The sequence below is a fragment of the Anarrhichthys ocellatus genome, unplaced genomic scaffold (genome assembly GCF_004355925.1).
Source record: "Anarrhichthys ocellatus isolate YVR2014 unplaced genomic scaffold, GSC_Weel_1.0 scaffold29, whole genome shotgun sequence".
Classification (NCBI taxonomy): Eukaryota; Metazoa; Chordata; class Actinopteri; order Perciformes; family Anarhichadidae; genus Anarrhichthys; species Anarrhichthys ocellatus.
This window is the reverse complement of record NW_022280059.1, coordinates 4,405,370-4,425,784: the sequence shown is the minus strand read 5'-3', so window position 1 is coordinate 4,425,784 and position 20,415 is coordinate 4,405,370. Positions and strand designations below refer to the sequence as shown.

Genomic DNA, 20,415 nt, shown 5'->3' with positions numbered 1-20,415 from the left:
TGTATATATGTGTGTATATGTATATATGTGTGTATATGTATATATGTATATATGTGTGTATATGTATATATGTATGTGTTTATGTGTGTGTATGTATATGTGTGTATATGTATATATGTATGTATATGTGTGTTTATGTGTGTATATGTATATGTGTGTATATGTATGTGTATGTGTATGTATATGTGTGTGTATATGTATGTATATGTGTGTGTATATGTGTGTGTATATGTGTGTATATGTATGTATATGTATGTATATGTGTATATGTGTGTGTGTATGTATATGTGTATATGTGTGTGTGTATGTATATGTATGTATGTGTGTGTGTATGTATATGTATGTATGTGTGTGTGTATATGTATGTATATGTATGTATATGTGTATGTATATGTATGTATATGTATGTATATGTGTATGTATATGTATGTATATGTGTATATATGTGTATATATGTATGTATATATGTATGTATATGTGTATATATGTATGTATATGTGTATATATGTATGTATATGTGTATATATGTATGTATGTATATGTGTGTATATGTATGTATATGTGTGTATATATGTATGTATATGTGTGTATATATGTATGTATATGTGTATATATGTATATGTGTATATATGTATGTGTGTGTGTGTGTGTGTGTGTATGTGTGTATATGTATGTGTATATGTGTATATGTATGTGTATATGTATGTTTGTGTATATGTGTATATGTATGTATGTATGTATGTATGTATGTATGTGTATATGTATGTATGTATGTATGTGTATATATATGTATATATGTTGGCTGTGACTGAGAAGGCTACAGTATAACACTGGCTGCACCTTAGCAGTAGTACCAGTGACAAAATCTATTGCATTGAATTCTGGGCTCATGTTCAAATATTTATGGAGCCCCTCAGAGGCAAAGCATTTGCATTGAAACAAAAGGTTGTTGAGCGTGGGTGCATTGTAAATGATACCGCAAAACTTCCAACAAATTCAAATTTAATGGTAACCTGCTGGTGGAGAAAAATGATGCAATATGCTCACAAGCTCAAGGCAGTGTTGCAGTTCAGCAGCTTAGTCTTATTCAATGCTACATTAACTTTCCCATTTATGCTGCTCTTGTAAGATATAAAGCCCTCAAGCATTCTGAGGTGGCTGTCTGTTATGTCTGTCTGTGTGTGTGTGTGTGTTTGTGAGAGAGAGACAGACTTATCAATGTTTGTTTTCGCCATCGTGCACAGAAATTGCTTTGCCTTTTACTCCTAAGTTCTGCCTGGAGACATGCCAAAAGATATTTATTTTTTGTCTAGAATGTATTATAAACACAATTATTCTCAGGCATGCAGGGGACAGAAACTAGTATAACATACATGTTCATAGTTTACCAGTCTGTGTTTTGAGCGGCGCTCATTAGAATATGATTTAACCATCTGACTTAACGTAAGATGAATCTGCTTTTGTCTGAATTACAGACATCTGCACATTATCTGCATCTCTGAAGGCAGGTCAATTTTTGAGCCGTTCTCTTTGTGGCAAACGGCGTAAGAAACTGTGTCGCAGCACCGACGACAACAGCTGACGAAAAGGGAAATATTCTGTGCAAGGCTTGAAAACAGCTGCTCTGCAGTCATGCGATCTGATTGAAGAATAAGCAGATCAGACCCTATGGTGCCCTGTTAGATCATACTATATGCTTGCTTGATGATGAATGTCCCGCTGTATAGAGTCAGCATGGGAAAATCAATACTCCTCAAATTGAAACAGTATAGGGTTGTATTGATCCGCCACGCTAAATCAAAATGAGGAGGCTTTGATACATCTCTCCAAGACAGCTCCCTGCCCAGTAATGGCACACTATCAATTTTAGCTTTACACTGATAAATCAAGTTGAAAATTGGATGTCAGAGTTTTTTCCAGGGAGAGAGTGATTTTTCATGCCCTCTGGTCCCCTCTGCTGTTGACCTCTGAACCCTGCCAGTGGATTATAAAGTTCAGGCTCGTCTAAAGTGAAAGTAGATGTCAAGGCGAGGTTGATGAATTCATTGAAGAATAGCGTCCACCACTTTTGCGGCGTAGGACTGCCTCGCTGTGATGATACTATAAAGTCGCTCTCATTCTGCAGGTCTCTCACACTGCTGAAGAGTAAATCAAGAAGCAACTGTTCAATGTTTCACACACGTCAAAAATCTGTAACTCATTAAACGATTTAAATAGACTTTTAGAATTAAACAGACAGGTGTATGTGCCAAGTTTTTACAAGTACATTTGTTTTGCATCCTTTTAATGTTGCATCACAAATGTTTTTAAAACACTTGTACAGCCAATGTATTCTTTATAGATGTTTGCACCATTTACCTTATGTGCAGGTGGACGCGGCCTTACACAGATATCCAGGCACACCTATGTACAAGTGAAACTTAAACTGCAATAGTCTTCCTTTTGTCATTGTCTACCATTCATTCTCCAGCACTCCTCGGTTACTAATTGCTTCGACACGACCACCTTAACAGAAATGTAAAAGGGGCTGATGGAGACAAACCTCCCTTTGTTCCCAATGCGGGCGTCCGTGTTCACATCAGCAGCATCGTTGACAGGTGACGGAGGAGCCTCCACTGGCCCCCACAGCAGACCTTAACCTTACCTGACTAGTCTATTGATTGTCAACATTTCTTCTGTATAATTACTTTTTTGTAGCAGAGGAGAGAAAGGAAAATGGCGGCATATATTGATCTGTGGCAAGGCAGTGAAACGGCCGTTTCCCTTGACTAACAGTGAGTTTCATCTCTCCCACTTGATGAATGGTAACAATCTGCCTGTGGATAATAACTTTGTGATGGAATGAACCTTTTTACTCACGATGCGCATAGAGTATTTGGTCTTGCCTGAAAGGGTTATCAATTCTAATAGAAGTCCTAATAGAAGGAGGGGGGCACCTTTATAGCCTCTGAGGGTTCGAGGTCTGATGGCCCCTCTGGAGTCGAAAAGACAGGCCAAGGTCTCTGGTTGGTCCTGATAATAAAAAACAAAAATCATTCTGATAATAAAATGTATATAATTCAAAAGGATTATTCCTTTTGACATCCAGAGTAGCAAAATATGTATCTTCTTCTTCGCTTTCTTAAATATATAGATTCTTGTCATCGATGTTCAGTATTCTGTTATAATTAGTAAGAATATAGTAGAATTAGGCAATCCTAGAAGCCAAGTGCCCATGTTTTGCTATGATTGCATGTAGACTTTAGAGGTTTCTATTATGCCCACTCCCCCAAAGCTATTTTTGGTCTTACCCAGTCCTCTGCGTAGCATCTTTCATTTTTAAGTCAATAAAATGACGCCTTGCGATTTATAACAGCTTGCGAGTGCTAATGTTTTTATTCTTCATTTAATTAGATCTTACTTATCACATGATGCTCCTTTGTTCTTGCAAGCTGATATTCTCTCTGCTTGCATTTGTTCTTGACCTACAGCAGGCTCTAGTCCCGTGGGGTACTCTTAACCTTGCACACTGTGCTAATTATCTCTGGAAAGAGGCCCACTCACACAATCATCAATTTCACCGGGTGTTGAAATTGAACTGGGCATCGTCTTGACTGTGCCCCATTTCCGATGAAAGATGGGGATCCACAAAGCTGGCGATCCATGTGAGTTCACCAACAGTACAGTAGGGCTCCTCATCCTTCGTCTGATCACGTACGTCTGTCTTCATTACACCAGATGACCTGGAGTTAATCTTGTTGCTGCTGTGTTGTTTCCCTTTAGTCTTTGTCCAATACCCATTCCTCCCTGTGTCTGTGCTCTATCTCTCAATCTACAGAAGAAAAGTCATATCCAATAACTAGAAGCATTTGAGTCTTAGCTTGGTATCCACACGTCTGCAACAGTGTTGAGCATATGATGATGGGAAATGGCGAAATTTAAGAGATGAACGTCTTCTTACTCTCTGCAGTAATCTGATCATGATGATGGTCATATAGTCCCTTCACACTTGGCATTCAACAGAGGCATGATCAAACTTGATGTGTTTTCATAGAGGAAATCACTGTGTATTTTTCTCTTAGTTTTAAGGTTACTTTGAAAGCAGTGGGCTGAGAAATGCTCATCACCATATGGTTTCCAGTCACATGTTTTTTTATGGTTTTTGATGCACAGTGTCTTTTTTCATTTTTTTAACAAGCAGCAGTATGTTGAGGAATGGGCTGTAAAAAGGCTTACCAGAAAGACTGCAATTGTTGGCAGACAATGTTTTTAGAATTTCCTCGCTTTGGTTTTTAGTGTCTGCTGGCTGCCTGATGGTTTTCTGTATCATCACAGACCCGCATATCTGGTTGTCATTTTGATGGCATCAAAGGACCGGTCCCATTAAGTAATGTGATTTAGTCAAATGAGAGTTGGTTTCTTACATGTCTGTACTCAATACGGTGACAGAATTGCCTCAATAATTCTCTGTTTGGGCAGGTAAATGTTAAGTAGGTAGCAATGAACTATGTTTTTTGTTTATTTTATAGTCGAGTTTTATTTATATTTGTTTCTTATTTAATTTTTCATTTTTCATCACGACTTTTACACCCTTGCATCTCAAACTAATTCCTCATGTACTTTGTAACTCATAGTCGGAGCCTGTTGGGACAACTGGAAATGAAAGAAAAGACCACTTGTCCTCAGAGTTGCACTATAAACTGACGTGTGTTCAGTGTCCCAGTGTGTGTGTGATAGAAAGCAGTCACTGCGCCTTTGAATAGAATTGTCACTGATTACGGGTATTTATTATAATTACCCCCTATTCATGTCACCAATGGAAGCTTTTAAAAGGAATATAATGGTGTTTTATTGAATCAGCATGTCCCTGTCCTTCCTCTTGACCGCCTCACACAAATCTCCTCTGAGGATAAATAGAATTTTAAAAAAAAATGAGATATTTAACCATGAGATCCTCATCTGTCTGCAATCCCGCCCCGTACATGTTGCATTGAGCCATTCTGGTTTAAGTGACTTGAAAAACACGAAGGTAGTTATTGCTTTTGACAATAGATCTGTGTAATTACTTTTATTTCAATGATTTAACTGTAATCGAATGGGATTTTGTTTTACAATGCAATTGCATGAATCTTAGTGAGCACTGGCCTGAGCCTTTGGTGATTTGACACACAAGTTAGGCCTCAAACAGGAACATTTAACCTCGTAACAGCACTGTTTTTTCCTTGCACTGGCTCAAGTTTACCTTTTTACTCAAACACCAATACTATTGTTCGAAAACAAAAGGGTCTCTGCTGCCCTATTGTACCAGCAGCACAAAGCATATATCACCCTCTAATCTAATATGAGCTCTTGTCAGCTGTCAAAAGTATCTCTCTCTTCTAGAATGATGTCATAGTTTCCTATAAAACTGTTATCAATCCTTTTATTTTCCTCCCCATCTTATTTTGAATTATGCCTGTCAGCTTTCCCTTTCCTCTTACAAACAAAACACATTCCCTGTAGACTGGGATGTTAGATCTGGCAACTCAGAAATCTCAACACTGGCTCCTCGAGGAGAGGTGTGCTTTAAATACCTATTTGAAAGCAAAGAGAATAGACGATAGTCCTCATACACATTTATCCTACTGCACTTAGCAAGTCTGAAAGCATCCATAAATAATGGTGCTCCTGTTTCCTGTAGGTTATCAGTGCTGGAAAATTAGCTTTTAAAATGCGGTTTGAAATCCATTTGGGTGATTGATGGGTGACAGGACTAATACATTTTGGCAGTTTCTAGGAGGCCAGTTCACAGCCATTCTTTATGGTTGTCATGAAGCAAGACAAATTTGATGTGGAAAATAAGGAGGTCCCGAGCCGACCGCGCTTAATAAAGAATGCTATTGTATGAACAATTTGTTGTTGTTTCACAGACAATACAGACGACTAGCTTTCTATTAATGATTCCGAAATGACCGTTGTGCAGTTGTGGGAATGTGTGCCATTTTATTATATGGTTGAGTCTAGTGGTGCAAGGGATCACAAAAGCCACGGATTGGATCACGGATCAGAGTCACAGATCGGATCAGCACAAAAGAAAATCCCTGATCATGTTTTTCTTTTGCCACTGATACTAATTGCCGATCATTGATGACCCATATTGTTGTTTCATTATTATTATTATTATTATTATTATTATTATTATAGCAGCTGGTCTACAAGGCTCTAGACTGTTTTCTTTTGCCACCGTCCCAAAAATCATTTCAACCGCTCTGAAGTGTAAACCATCAAAAACTCTAAATATTTAGTTTTTACTTTGTTACAGTAATTTTTTTTTCATTAAAACACACAATTCAAATGATTTGGAAATAAAAGATTGTATTTTTATAGATTAAAATAAATCTTGTCATCGGTAGTTTTAATGATGTATTATAAGCTTCTTAGAGCTAGTGTCAACATAATTCATCTCTAATATCTGTTGTTGTAAAAACATTTCCTTCAAACAACTATGTTTATTCAAATGAATCACCAAAACTACATTTTACGAGATTACACGTGAACACATCATGATAACGTAATAATTTACCTCCGGCAAATACTCATTTTCACTGAACAAAGCCTGAACGCATCATTATGTAACTGAACTTCGTTCTCCTTGTGTCCTCAAACACAGATTAGTTGTTTACAATGTAACATTATCAGAGATTGGTGACTAGAAAAGCATAAATGATGTCGTGATCGCATATTTTACTGATTTCACACTGCGATAGTTAACGTTAAACTGTAATTAATCCGCGGTTCACATGCGTGCCGAACCCTGAGGGGATCACGCATCAACCAAGGTCCGTTACACCACTAGTTGAGTCCCATATGAGTGAGGATGACACTGGTTTTGACAAAAAAGTTAAACTTCTTGCTTATTCCTTATGTCCAATCATGCTTTTAAGACAGTGTGCCTCAGCTATAGATCTCCATCAGGGGTGCAATCCTCCTGAGCACTTTTTGGACCACCCTCAGAGAGGAGGTTCCTTCAGCACAGCACTTTGGCACAGTCCAAATCCGGTCAAGCACTTACCACATAGTCTAGAACATCACAGGTCCTATTTAAATAGCAGAATACCACAATCAAACTGAAACCATCTGCACAGGACAGATCAAGGGGAAGACGCATCAAAAATGTTGGCATCCAACTCATGAATCAGTCATTGTAACTAAAGGGTTTGTTATGTTGTGCATTTGATTGCTGTTAAAGACAAATGGATGGCTTAGACCAAAGTTGAACTCAAATGAGCGTCCTTAAGAAGACGAAATAAAGTGCATCAAATACAGTTAATACTGTTATAAGGAAATCTTCAAAGTGGTGGATTTATCCCCCACTGGCATCTGCTGTCTATTTGCAAGAATTAGGGGACATAATCTTCAGGAGTAATCGCCCAGTTGCCTAGAGTGGATTTACATTTCTCACACTGTGTAATCTCGCATTTACAATATCATTTACGTGGGTTTCTCCTTTCAACCCACTGACATCTCTCTTTTCCTCAGTTAAGCTTTGAGGGAGATTGACAGGGGACAAGCTCAAGGCGTTGAGTCTGGCTTTGCATACAGCGACTCATGATACTTTGTGCATACAACGTGCGCACATGGACTCAATTTTGATTGATATTTAACTGAGACTGAGCTCTTGTTGCTGTCAGAGCCCAGCTAAGTCTCCTGAGCCTTTTGATTTCTGACATTTTGTAGATATTACATTCATGGAGCAAGGAGGCAGTATTTTGTGATGTGATCCCCTGTAACACTTTAATCTGTTTAGACTGCTTCAATGCTGTGTGGCAGGGAAGGATGCGGAAACCATACAATACAATAGACGGCTGCCTGCCAAGATCTTACTGTGTCCTGCACGCACTGAAAAACCTCTTCTTAAAGTACCAGCTCCAAGGTTTTATATGGAGCTTTGGGTGGCTGCTTTTAGCATTTTACTTTTTTATAATACAAAGGCAACATTTTAGATAATAGATCAAATACTTTTGTTCTACTATATAGCATGTACTTTGTGTACTGTGTGGGTATTGGAATGTGCTGTCATATCCTCACATACTGTGGCTGTTGAAGTGCAGCAAAATGAAATTGAATGTCGTATTCCTTCAAATTTGGCTGAAAATTACATGAAAATGAACCTCAAGCCAGGCTGATGTAATCACATTTTACCGTACTGTCAACTGCACACCAATTATTCGAATCATCACTGTTGTTTACGTATTACGTCTCACTGTCGAGGGTAAATTAAAGCTTTTTATTTTGCTGCATTTCCCTCGAAAGGAAACATAGAGGCTTTAAAATAATTCCTGCTAGTGCACAGTTGGAACAAGCAGCACTTAGTAACCTAATGCTAGGCCACGTGCTTAATGGTTTGCATTAGCTGCAAGCAATAAAATTATCCCAGGTCCTCGCTAATGTTGGAATAATCATTTACAAAGATGGTTACCACATGCTGGAACTGTTTTCTTCTTTTTCTCTCTTTTTTTTTTTTTTTTTTACGACCCTAATTCGCTGTTATTAATAATGAATAAAAATGCAATTTTCAGTCGGGTTGCTCCAGGGCTCTGGGAATCATTTCAATGAATATTTCAGCACATTATTTTAATCATGGCTCCACATATGCAGGGAGGGGGCTTGTTTTATAGGCTCATGCCCAACCGCCCCAAGACCCCGATCATTAAACCCCACGCTGTCTGCGTAGAGGTTCCTACCTTTGATTTACAAGACTTGTTAAAAAACATTGTAAAAAAGGAGGCAAGCTGTGCCATTTATACTTGTAATTTGATGCTGTATTTGTTAATGGAAGTGCCTGTGATTTATGTGTGCTGCGGCTGCTGCTGCTCCCTGCTGTTCTAATGCTATAGACTTTAGCAGAGGGAACATTACTGGACCTCTGCAGAGCATGCCACTAGTCCTAATAAATCTGCTATCTGTGGCCTTATTTTCCTCCTCAAGATGTGTCCCCCTGATAAGGAAGTGGCTGCTGTAATCAGACCATCAGTGAGGGATGTGTGCTCCATCTAACCTGCCTGTCTTCTTGTCTCTCTCATAGTCAGCTGCACGACTTCTGGCGACTCGACTACTGGGAAGATGACCTGCGGCGGAGGCGGAGATTTGTCAGAAACCCATTTGGATCCACCCACTTAGATGTCACGTGCAAGTCACTGCTGGAGTATGGTGAGTTTGTTTTTTGCATTAGTATTAGTATTGATGAGTATTTCTTTTAAAGCCATCAGAATTCGGGAGCTTTTAACCTTCAAGAATATCATCGCCCCATATTAAATGTAAAATATCAACATTGCCTGAAAGCATAAAAGGAAAATCATTAAAGTTAGCCCAAGCTTGTCCATATAGTTTAGCATGTTGCTTAGTGGAAGTTAGGAGTTATTTTTATAGGGGACATATTTATGAGTCCTGTGAATTGAACATGACACATACATTTTATTGCACTTTTTTATTTCCACCACAACACATACTCAAGAACAAATTGGATCTCTCCCTTTATTGTGTCTTCTCTTTGCCCGAAACTTTTTTGTATTGACACAAACATTTTTTCAGTGTTGCCCCACCATCTAAATGTTGCCTTATGTCATGCAACACTGACCTTTTTAAAGGAAAGCAGCTTTGTACTATAAAACACCATTGGAACCTTCTCTCCCATCTGTAATTATATAGCAGAGCAAATGTATTAACGGCACATGGGCGAATGTATTGATTCTGAAATTAATGGAGTAAGCATCTCGTTTACTTTATAGAAAATAGAAAACATGCAATGCATTATGGTCAGGGTAGCCTTTTAAAATGACTGTAGACTTACAGCAACACATGCACAATAATCACAAGGTTCACTGACCCCCTGGCTGAGTTTCAGTGTTTAGCTACTGAAGCTGACCATTGGTTGGGTTCAGGACGTCATCTTGCTGCTTTGCTAGCTCTGCTATGACTGCTGTATGAAGCTTGTGGCAGCACTGTGGATAAACGCGTGCCAGCTGCTGCTTCAGCTGCAGGTGGTCCATATAGAGACACACATGCAAATAATTGCACCGTCTGCTTTAGATTTTGTGCTGGTTCCATTATTTTTAGCCATGAACCAATTCATTGGCTTTTGGTGACATGTTGATACTGCTGAGGGACTCAAGGTAACAAATGTTACAACTTAAGCACTTTTAACTGGCTTAGAAATGTTACAGGTTATTAAGAACTTCGGTGTTGTTTGCAAAGAAATTGCTTTGCATCAACATTGCCCACCTGTAAAAAGCAGCACAGCTGTAAAAACGTATCAAAACATCAATAGAAAACTCTCCTATTCACCTCTTTCTGCAGCATGATCCACCTAGCTTTTGGTCCATATTTTCAGTATGCTGCACCTCACCTTGCTAATAACTAAGGGTTAAGTAAATACGGGTATGCATAATATACTCTGGTTTCAGCTTATACCTTTCAGCCATTTCTGTAATCGGTTGTGGATATCTACTGTTTTTGTAGCTGCTTATTTATTTATTCTTGTTGTATTTTATGTCATTAGTCTTTTGTAACTTTAAAGCAGAATGAGTCGGATTTGTCTATTGCGATTGAACACAACATACAAAGTTGGCCCCTCCTCCCTGGCTCAATGCCACCAGAATAGTGCTCTGCAGCAGGTGACAGCCCCAAAAAAATCGCAATATGGAGAAATGAAATATCACAATATTTTTGACCAAATACCTCAATATCGATATTGCAACAATAATTCAGGGTCGACCATTGGCCACAATATTTACACAATGAGATTGTTAAACAGCTCGAACAGTCTGGTAAGTAAAATTACGTCACTATACTGTAATGCAGCCTTTAAAACTAGAAAAAGACAATATGCAGAAATCCGTTTTCCAAACGATATCTAGTCTCAAATTAAGATATTGATATAACAAAGTATTGCCCAGCCCTAATGCAAACACACTATTTCTGGTGGAGATTCTGAGGTATGAGGATGTGATGCCACCCTCCTTTTGACCTACACTGTGCTCAGATTAGTATACATGTGTATTATTTCCGTCACCTATGTGACAGATGTCCTCAAATGCTACAAATGCATATCATATTAGTCCATCAGATCACTAGACTTTACTTTTGAGCTATCAGTTTTGCCTCAGTTGTTTGACATTAATCCCTCCGTGTAGTTGACTGAAGACTTGTTGAAGTCCTGCCGACATGCAGTAGATTTAATGAGCAGAATAATGTATAAACTTGTCAAGTGAAAGGGTTGGCCCGTGCTGGGACAGCCCTCTTGCTCTCGTTGAGAGGTGAGCTGCACTTTCAGGCTTTTTCCAGCAGGCTTTGATGTGGTTGCACAGCGGAGGTTTTGTTATGAGTTTAAGTGAGAAGGATCTTTTGTTCTTTCTTAGAGCTTCAGCAGATGTCGTTGGCAGTTTTTATTTTAAAAGTACCATGACAGTTAGTCTTTTTTTTTTGTTTTTTATAATGAATATTCATTTTTAATTAGCATGATATTAAAGATAGGACCTGTCTTTAGCAGAGAACCCTGGTGCAGAATCTCAGAGGTTGGATATCCATTAGTCATAACATCCCGACTTTGTCTCCTGGATTTGACAGGGATTCTATTGAACTTCTTAGTGGGTTGCCGGCTGCATGCACCAGAGTAGAAAAACAAAGAGGTTGTTTGAGTTGGCCCCTGAGAGTCATTATTAAAGCTTTAAAATCTGGGACGATTGGAGAACCAGTAGGTTGTCCAAATTAAATACACAGTTTCTGGTTTGACAGCAGGATATGACAATATATGCTCAGCCACCATCTTGAGTTTGAAGAGGGCAGACTTAAACTGTTGTGTTCACAGTAAGCGTCAGTCTTACAAGCTCGCTTGAGGGAAATGAAAGTCAGCAGGAAAGTTTTCTTTTTTTTTTCACAAAGAACATTTCAGTGAGTGAGTGGCCTGTGTCATTTTTGACAGCAGTGTATTGCAAGAGTCTCACAATCTTTTGTGTTTTTTACAGAATAACAGTACAAAATAAAAGATTCTTTGCCATTGTAGAAACTGGCTTCATGTATTCATTGTTGTGGATTTCCAAGAGAGATTATTTGACCAATTATATTGACCACTTGCCAATTCAAAATTTTTGAAACCCACATTTTGAAACGTTTTTTGTAAAAGTTCAATGCTTTCTTTGAATTTGTTTATGCCAATAAAAAAAAAAAAATTATTTGAGAGGTCAAATGTTAAAGTGAAACTTTTTTTTTTAAATCAATTTGATATATTGGCAAAACCAGTGTATGTTTTTTTTACTTTTGTGCAATTTGCGTGTCCTTGTGTGTGAGAGCGTGAACGTTCATGAACGCGTGTGATGGGAGGTTAAACTCTGCCTTAAACTCTGCCTCGTTGTCTATTAGCAGCATTGACAGCTTAGCCAGCACATTCTGTCTCTGCCCCTGTGCCTGTAATAACCTGCCCTGTTAACAGCCAGCCTCGGCCCAGTATCAGAGTATATTGTTAGGTGATTGGAATTGGGCAAGCATGAAATGGAAGTCACGTTAATATTGATCCAAATGTTTAACGGGGTGTTTTACCTCCCGGTGTCCTTGCTGTCTCATTTCAGGTGAGCGGCCTCTCTCAGAGCGGATTGCCCTGGGCAGAGGTCTTTACAGCTATTTAGAGGCACCAGTCTCCTGATGTGATGTTAACCTTCTCCTGCTTTATAATCAAATATATTCAACTGTGACAAATGACACCCAGACATTTACTAACGTGCAAGTACGGACATTTGAATGCAGCCTTTCGGTAAAGTCGGTATGAACCTAACGCTCTGGTCCAGATGTGGGGATTACTGGACACTGCTGTTAATGTTTTGATGGGGAGAAGATGAGGTTGTTTGTAACCTCTGGCAGCACATGCACTGCACATCCCAGGATATTGAATAAAGATCAAGAGGAAGTGTGTGCACTGTATAAACTCACTCTACATCAAAGTTATATTGTTTACTGTTACAGTCTCAAAACACATTCTCTGCAAAAACGGGTGGCTTGCATCACAGGAAGTATGAAGCTGTCACCCCCCCTCATTTCATCTTTCATTGCAGAGTAAATAAAAGTGAAGAGACAGAGGGCAGAATTGCATCACCCTACCGGTAATGCAATCCCATGGACTGGACTTTTTCTCTCCATGTGGAATGTGGAGCCCGTGGAGAGGGTGCGTAGGAGGGCAGGATCTAAAACAGATAGAGTCTGAGAAACGGAGGAGATATATTGAAAACATTCTATAGAGCTCATGTTATATGGATGCGGGAATGACTGCACAAAAGCACTGATGTTCATTATAAGGTAGTATGATAAATAAGCTATGGAGCCGGGGATTGTGCTAATGCATGTTATCTACAGAGATCTGACAGAATGAGACGTAACACAGAATAGTTCCTGCAGAAGTCCAGAGTTTAACCTCTTTTTCCCAAGTCTTTGTTTAGAAAGAGGTCGAGATAGCTGGGTGTCTTCAGCTGTGTCCAAAATGTTGCTTGTCATATCATTCGACAAACATTCAGTGATTTCTACAAGAGGCCGTTGCTTGCTTCCTTTTCCAGCATCATTCAGATCATAGCGCTTTAAGAAAAGCTTTAGGTGTTTTGTGTTTTATTTATGGTCGTGGATAAAGTATTTGTGAACTCTGCTTTTTTTTCTACCTGCGTTTGTTGAATCTTAAGTGAAACATTATGTTGCAGATTTCTTTTTTTAAGGACTGGCAATGAAGTGGTTGAGGCTGGGTGTATACTACATATGAGACTTACAGTAGAAAAACTCATGCTCGCCGGCTCCACTGAGGCGATACAAATGAAAGGCCGGTGCCAGTGTTGCAGTACATGACACATGGACACTTGGCAACAGTATTGTGGTTGATTCAACAGTCTTTTAAAGGCCTTTCAACTCTTATCTATTCCATACTCAATAGTAAAACTACTGAACACTGACATATTTCCAAAGTGAGAGACTGCATCTGAGATTATAAAGTTTATTGAAATAGATTTTCAAAATGCAATCATTTTAGTTTTATATCTATGAAGGAGGTTACTTACAGTAACAAACACTAATAAGCACTAAGTTCTCTGTGACTCCGTGACGAAACTCAAAATCTGCATTTTGTTGTTGTTTTTGATGTCAATGTCTTGGACGTGTGTGAAAAATTGTGGCACAACAAACAATCAGTAGACACCCTAGAGCGAACTCGGGACCATGGATCCTTGTTGAACTCCAGTGATGAGTGCTCAGGGGCGTCCTCCATTGGTCACAGCTGGCAGGTCTTCATCAGCCTCCAATGGGGTCATGAAAGCTCTGAAATGCACTTTACTGAGTGTAATTAGTGCACTCTGAGGCAGTTTTAACTCAGTGAGGACCCGTGAGACTGGTGATGGGTGGCTCCTCCTCGCACTGTTCCTGAAGGGCTAGACATGAAATTAAACTTCTGTGATTTTTCTTTTTTCCAGAGATGTGTAGAAGTCAACAGGCAGTGGCTTTTGATGGACTGCTCACTTTTTTTCCCCTTCTCTCTTTTAAAGTATAAATGTGAAACTTCTCACATCATAAAATCAACTGAAAAATCAATGTGTAAATCGGTCAGTATTTGATGATTATATGTATATATACATAATATCTACCCCAGCCTGCACTTGTCCCTTGTTCTTTTTCACTTTAGGCAATTCATATGAGTTATATCAGATACTCAAAGGGCCATTCTCTTTGTTTTACCATTTAGTGGTCAACGGTGGACACGGGAAAATGTTTGCAATCCCGCTGCACAGCAAGTCCTAATAGTGATAAATGGCGACCCTTCTCACAGGCGCACTTTTAATACAAGCGTGTCTCCGAGTCAACGGGCTATCAGTCATGAGAAAATCTCTTTTCATGTCAGCACATTTTCTCCTTCATGTCATAGCTCTTCATTTCTTGTTATTTATAACCATATTACTTTGTCTGTGAGAACAAAATTGCATTGTGGGTAAAGATGGTCCCCTCCCCCACAACAGTTGACGTTGGTCATTTGCATGTAGAAATCAGCAGAGTTTATTTGGTCAAGTCAACCCCGCAAAGATTTGCCAATCAGAACATTCCCTCATTTACTCGGAGCGTGATGATGGTTTACAGAATTACAGTTTTAAGTTTCAGTCTTTCTGCTTTGATCTCTGACCGCTGGCTGGCTTTTTGCCTTTAACATTACACAGAATTTGTTTCTGAAACGACTTCTTCCCTCCGTCTGATGAAAGCACTCCAGATATGAGACAGAGCAGGAAGCAGACTTTTTTTCTCAGTAGCAGTGTTGACAACAGTCAAATGTGACCTCTTCAAGACAAGGTACATGTTCCTCAGGGGAGGGAGAGGCAAATTAAGAACTGTGCTGAAATGAAACATGTCAGACGGGTGTCAGCCGCCTCCCATTTCTTGATATGTGTTCCTTTCATACACGCGAGTTTTTCCTCTGGTTATTTCCTGCATTGGACTTCAGAAAGACAAATTCACATGAACGTTGTGAGCAGCCGTGTGGCAGGCACATGTTGGAGATGGGCAGATTTAAGCTGATAAATGTGTTGCGAGACCTCTTTGTTTTGCAGGATGTATGAACACATCTTTTTCAATGAGCTTGCTCCACTCTCGCCATATATGATGAAGTCCTGGTGTAAGCAGCCTCCTAATTGTGCTGTCTGTTCAGTCTCACTCTTGTCAAGTCTCCAAAAGCGGCAAATGATATCTCTAATCGACTACGAGCTTGAGATGTATCCCCCGACTGAGCTGTTGGTCTTTCAAGATACAGATAGTGTTTCATTGTTGACCTTGTCTAAAAATAAAAGCTGAAACACCTCTGATGTTCAACCACGCAAAGTGTATTCAGCGAACGAACGTGTACCCTGACATTCTTTCATATGCTATGGCAAGTACATTAGTGAGCGTGTCATTTCAGCTTCATCCTGCACATATTATGTATTTCATACAGAGGTTCTCCATGGTTTATATCTTTTTATATATTTGACTATATGTTGTGTATTTTAATAACTCATAAAAGAAGACTCTTGTGTTTGGACTTGTGGATAATCAAAAACCTGTTAAGCTCATACTGTGGTTATCAGGAATGTGGTTATTTTTTCATATTTCTTCAAATGTATTCTGAAATCACTTATGATTAGTTTGTGTGTGTGTGTGTGTTTGTGTTGGATGAATGGTGTTGCTTATTTTTTTTCTAATGCTGTTGCATTTTCTCTTACTAAATATGTATATGTATGATTTTATATGTTACTTTTTATGCGTTACTGAAATGTACTGTATATTGTAAATTGTATTGCTTGCCTTACATTGGAAGCAGGCTATTGCTCAGTCAATGAGTACAACAGTTGAAGCATTTCATACTTACAGGATAGTGCAGTAATGCCGGACAGAAATGCATCAAATGAAACTGCAATAATAAGTTGCAGAATAGGAAATAGGTGATAGGACTTTGCCAACGAACAAGACCATAGCCAGGTATTTGTTTCCATTTAAGCGTATACCGATCTGAGCTCGAAAGGTCAGAGTGCAATATTTAGTGCATTCTCTTCCCCGCAATTCTTTTGACACAGGCACAGAGGACGACGAGGTGGTCAAATCCAAGAAAATCTTCCGCAGCCAAACTGTGACGAGCCAGAACCCCGAGATAGAGCTGATGTTGGAGGGAGACGAAGATGCCGTCAGCCTGCTGCAGGAGAAGGAGATGGACAACCTGGGTGGTAAGTCAGCACACCAGCACCTCCATTAACCCCAAGACTACATCGCCTCAGCTGTAGCATCAGGGCTTGTCTTTTATCTGTGGTCTTCCAAATTGCTGGCATAGTTAAAGTGTACATCATTAATATCAGTGAATCAACTTAAGTGTTTGGATCAGTGTAGTGGCTTTTAATCATTATAGTGTACTGGCAACAGTACAACTGAAAGGGGGAAACTTTGAGGTTTTTGGCTACTATTTCGTATTCAGAATCTATTTATCTAATGTATTTGAGGTTTGGGTTCACAGGTTGCTTCCTGCAGTTCACTAGTTCACTATCAATGTAGCTCTAGAGTCAAAGACTTTGTCTCTGTGTTCTAATCTGGACAGCGTTGCTTTGCTTTGACAGCGACATAATGTGTCCTTCTCTGTTTTGTTTTGGATCTTGTCAGCACGGTTCCTTCCTCGAGTGTTTATCTCCAGAGGCAAGTCTTCTAAAGTTAAACTAACACCGGAAAGATGATCAATCCAGATGTGTCACATATAGGAGTCATATTTAGGATTCCTCGAGCAATCAGTAATTAAAGTTGATGCGAACCACTGCTCGCTAATGCTTAACTTTACAGTGGCCTTATTTAACCTGTCATCTGACCTTATCTGTATCTTCAGAGGTTGGGTGACACCGTTCAAAATCTATTTATATAAATTGAGTAATTGTGTTAAGTTTATTATACTTACTTAAATACAAAGAGCATTATTAATCAATGGAGATTCTGCTGCGCCGAGGCCTCTATGTATATCGATCACTACACTTTAATAAGGCCATAGTTAAGTGTCACTTATTGTAATCACAGTGATCCGCTGATTTAACATTATTAATTATTAATAGCTGCTGAGAGAATCTCATACAATCAGATGCTGTATTTCATTACTCTGATTCAAAACCCTGTGTATTAATATTACTCACACAATCAAACATGTATTGCAACATAATCAATCAACAAATTCTTCAAATACATACATTTTGCAGTAAATACAATCCCATTCCATTCAAAATCTGAAAATATAGCAATACTCTTTTCTCATTGAAATGAATAAAATGTTTTATGAACCAAGGAACTCCTAGAAGGAGTTAGCCAAGAAAACTACTTAGTGTATTTTCCATGTTGATGTGAGATGTTAAGGGAGAGCAGACAGCAACTCAATTATCCTGCAGTCAAACTAACCCTCATTCTCTTATACAGTTGACAATCATTAAGGGTATAATTTGCCGTTAACAGTTGAGGAAAGACAAATAGAAGATTACATTTTTGATTTATTTTAACCTAGCTCTAATAATTAGTCTGACACAATTCATTCAATTTGTGCAGCTTACTGCCGAGGCCAGGGTTGCACAAAGTTCCTGTAATGTTCTGGCATCACACTATCAAGCCAGCCGTCATGCTTTTCCAGTAACTGCCATTACTTTTTATAAGCTATCCAGATTTCACTTGAGTACTGAGTGTAGATCAGGAGTACTGCCCCCCCACATACTCATCAATAAAGCCCAATCTTCACTTAACATCTCATGCTAATAATTGGTGTTTTAAAAAAGCAGAGGCTGCCTATTGATGCAGACGTTTTGTAGAATATAAAGTAATACTCATCCCTGGCAGCCATTGCCAATTCCAATAATAACTTTCCAGTGACAATGATAATGAGCAGTAAAGAAGTCAAGATTTCTCCTGTAATGGTGAGAAATCTGGGACATTGTTGTTGACAGCTGTTGTCACTGGATGAGGTTTTATTTTGGATTATTGGCTACTTCACACAATGTAAATGGACATTCACTGCTCCAAGACTGTATAGTACATTTTTAGCTCTAAGGCTGATGCGTTGTATATTAAAACATTTTTTTTGCAATGAAGTCTAATGTTGAGATTTTACTAGCTAGAGTGTGAAGAAACAAAAATGGCCATTGAAATTGAAATGAGGTTCTTGTTCTGGTAATGGAATTGCAATAATAATCTAATGTTATGGATTTTGTGACGAGGTTCTGCAAGTTAAATTAATCAGTCTACAGAGCAGCTGTAGCAGCTGTTTTAACCGAAGTGTCACAGGTTTGTTTGCATAACATTTTTTACTGTTACCAAAATGTCTTTACTAATCCAGGAGGATCCGGGCTGCAACTGAAACATGTTTCGGTAACAGATATAAATGCATGTATGTAATTTATGCATTCCAGGTACAACTTGTAATGGAAAGACTCACAGACACGTAGCCCTGTATACATTACCTAGTTATCATGGCTTAGTAAATGAGGCTCAGGCTGAACCAGGGCACTGCTGAGCGGTGAAATCCCCTAAGATCCGACAGATGAATCTCAGAGGGGGAGGCTAACCCCTCCTCTTTGTCCCATGCAGGGCCAGCAGCCAGCCTAACACTCCATGCCCAATCGAAAGAGGAAGGCAAGGGCTAAAATCCAAGCAGAATGTATCATCCCCAAGAACCAGTAATTACCTCATACAAAACAGAAATGCTGTGACTGAATATTTGTGATACATTTATGATGTGTGAGCTTGTTTCAAATTGTGAACCAAATCTTAAAGATGGACATTGACTGTTAGGAATAAGTGCTTGGATTTTAGAAGATATATATATATATATATATTTTTTTAATGTTAAATCGAAGTTAAGCTCATGTTTTTACCAATAGGGGAGCTCCCTCACACTGTAAGATTTTGGTTATGTTTATACCAGGATGCACTGTCTGTGTTTGGCCTGTATCTAATCTCAGGCATGAACAGCCTTAATGAGAGATCTGGGACTAGATCCTTGTCAACAACAGGGCTCCTCCTGCCAGCCTTTGGGTCAGTGCCTGCTGCTGCTGCCAAAGGGGCGGTGCCTGCACTCAACGGCCCAGACCGTTGTGGTTACTGAACCTATGATTAGTTTTGCTCCCCCATAGACATTGGAAATGCTGTCAGTGCTTGTGCTTGCATTAAATTAGCCTTTCTCTATGCACATATACTGTCTCCAAAATGAGGTAACATAGAAACTTAAGATGACCATGTGTGAGGATAGCAGAGGGGAGACTGAGGCATTTCTCATGTCAAGCAAGTCTGTAGATTTGACTGCTCTGCTGGCAGACTGGAACCATGTTAGTATAGCCCAAAGTGTGGTTTAGCAGCCACAACCATTTTGTTCTGCCTTAATTTAGCCTTTCTGTATCCATTTTAGTCCCCAGTTACAATACTGATCCCTTGAGTGGTGACATGTTTATAAAAGGCCAAAAACCCAACCCAACATTTCTGAATGTGTAATCTCAGGAAAAGAAGTGCGAGCAAGACGGGTGTTATTTTGCTCTTGCCTTTCTTGCTTTGTTTTTTATTCAAAGATCTACATGTTCTTTCTGAATACAAACGGAACAGTGACATCTAAAGTATAATATATAAACAACCCTGTACATTTTTCTAACTTTTTATAAATATTTTATTTTTTATTCTATGTATGTATGTCTTTTTAATTGTGCTGCAGCCTTATTAAATAGTCTGTAGAGCTGATTTTCTCAAGCTTTTACGTGTAAATGTTGAAAGACAAATGCTTGGTTTGAAAATAGGGGGGAAAGAGACCATCGCTTCAATGACTCAAATGAACAACAAGGCACTGTGCCTCAGATACTCAGCATAATGGCTGCAGCTGTGTGTGTGTGTGTGTGTGTGTGTGTGTGTGTGTGTGTG

The 20,415-nt window shown here is 39.0% G+C and overlaps 1 protein-coding gene across 7 annotated transcripts in view; it reads left to right on the top strand.

Moving 5' to 3' along the window:
* nbeab (neurobeachin b) overlaps nucleotides 1–20,415 on the top strand; it is a 159,893-nt gene that overhangs the window by 77,168 nt on the left and 62,310 nt on the right. For all 7 annotated transcript variants that reach the window (XM_031863774.1, XM_031863771.1, XM_031863773.1 and 4 more), the window contains 2 exons: nucleotides 9,044–9,168; nucleotides 16,575–16,721. In XM_031863774.1, coding sequence (XP_031719634.1) covers nucleotides 9,044–9,168; nucleotides 16,575–16,721 — 272 coding nt within the window. The remainder of the gene's footprint in view (nucleotides 1–9,043; nucleotides 9,169–16,574; nucleotides 16,722–20,415) is intronic.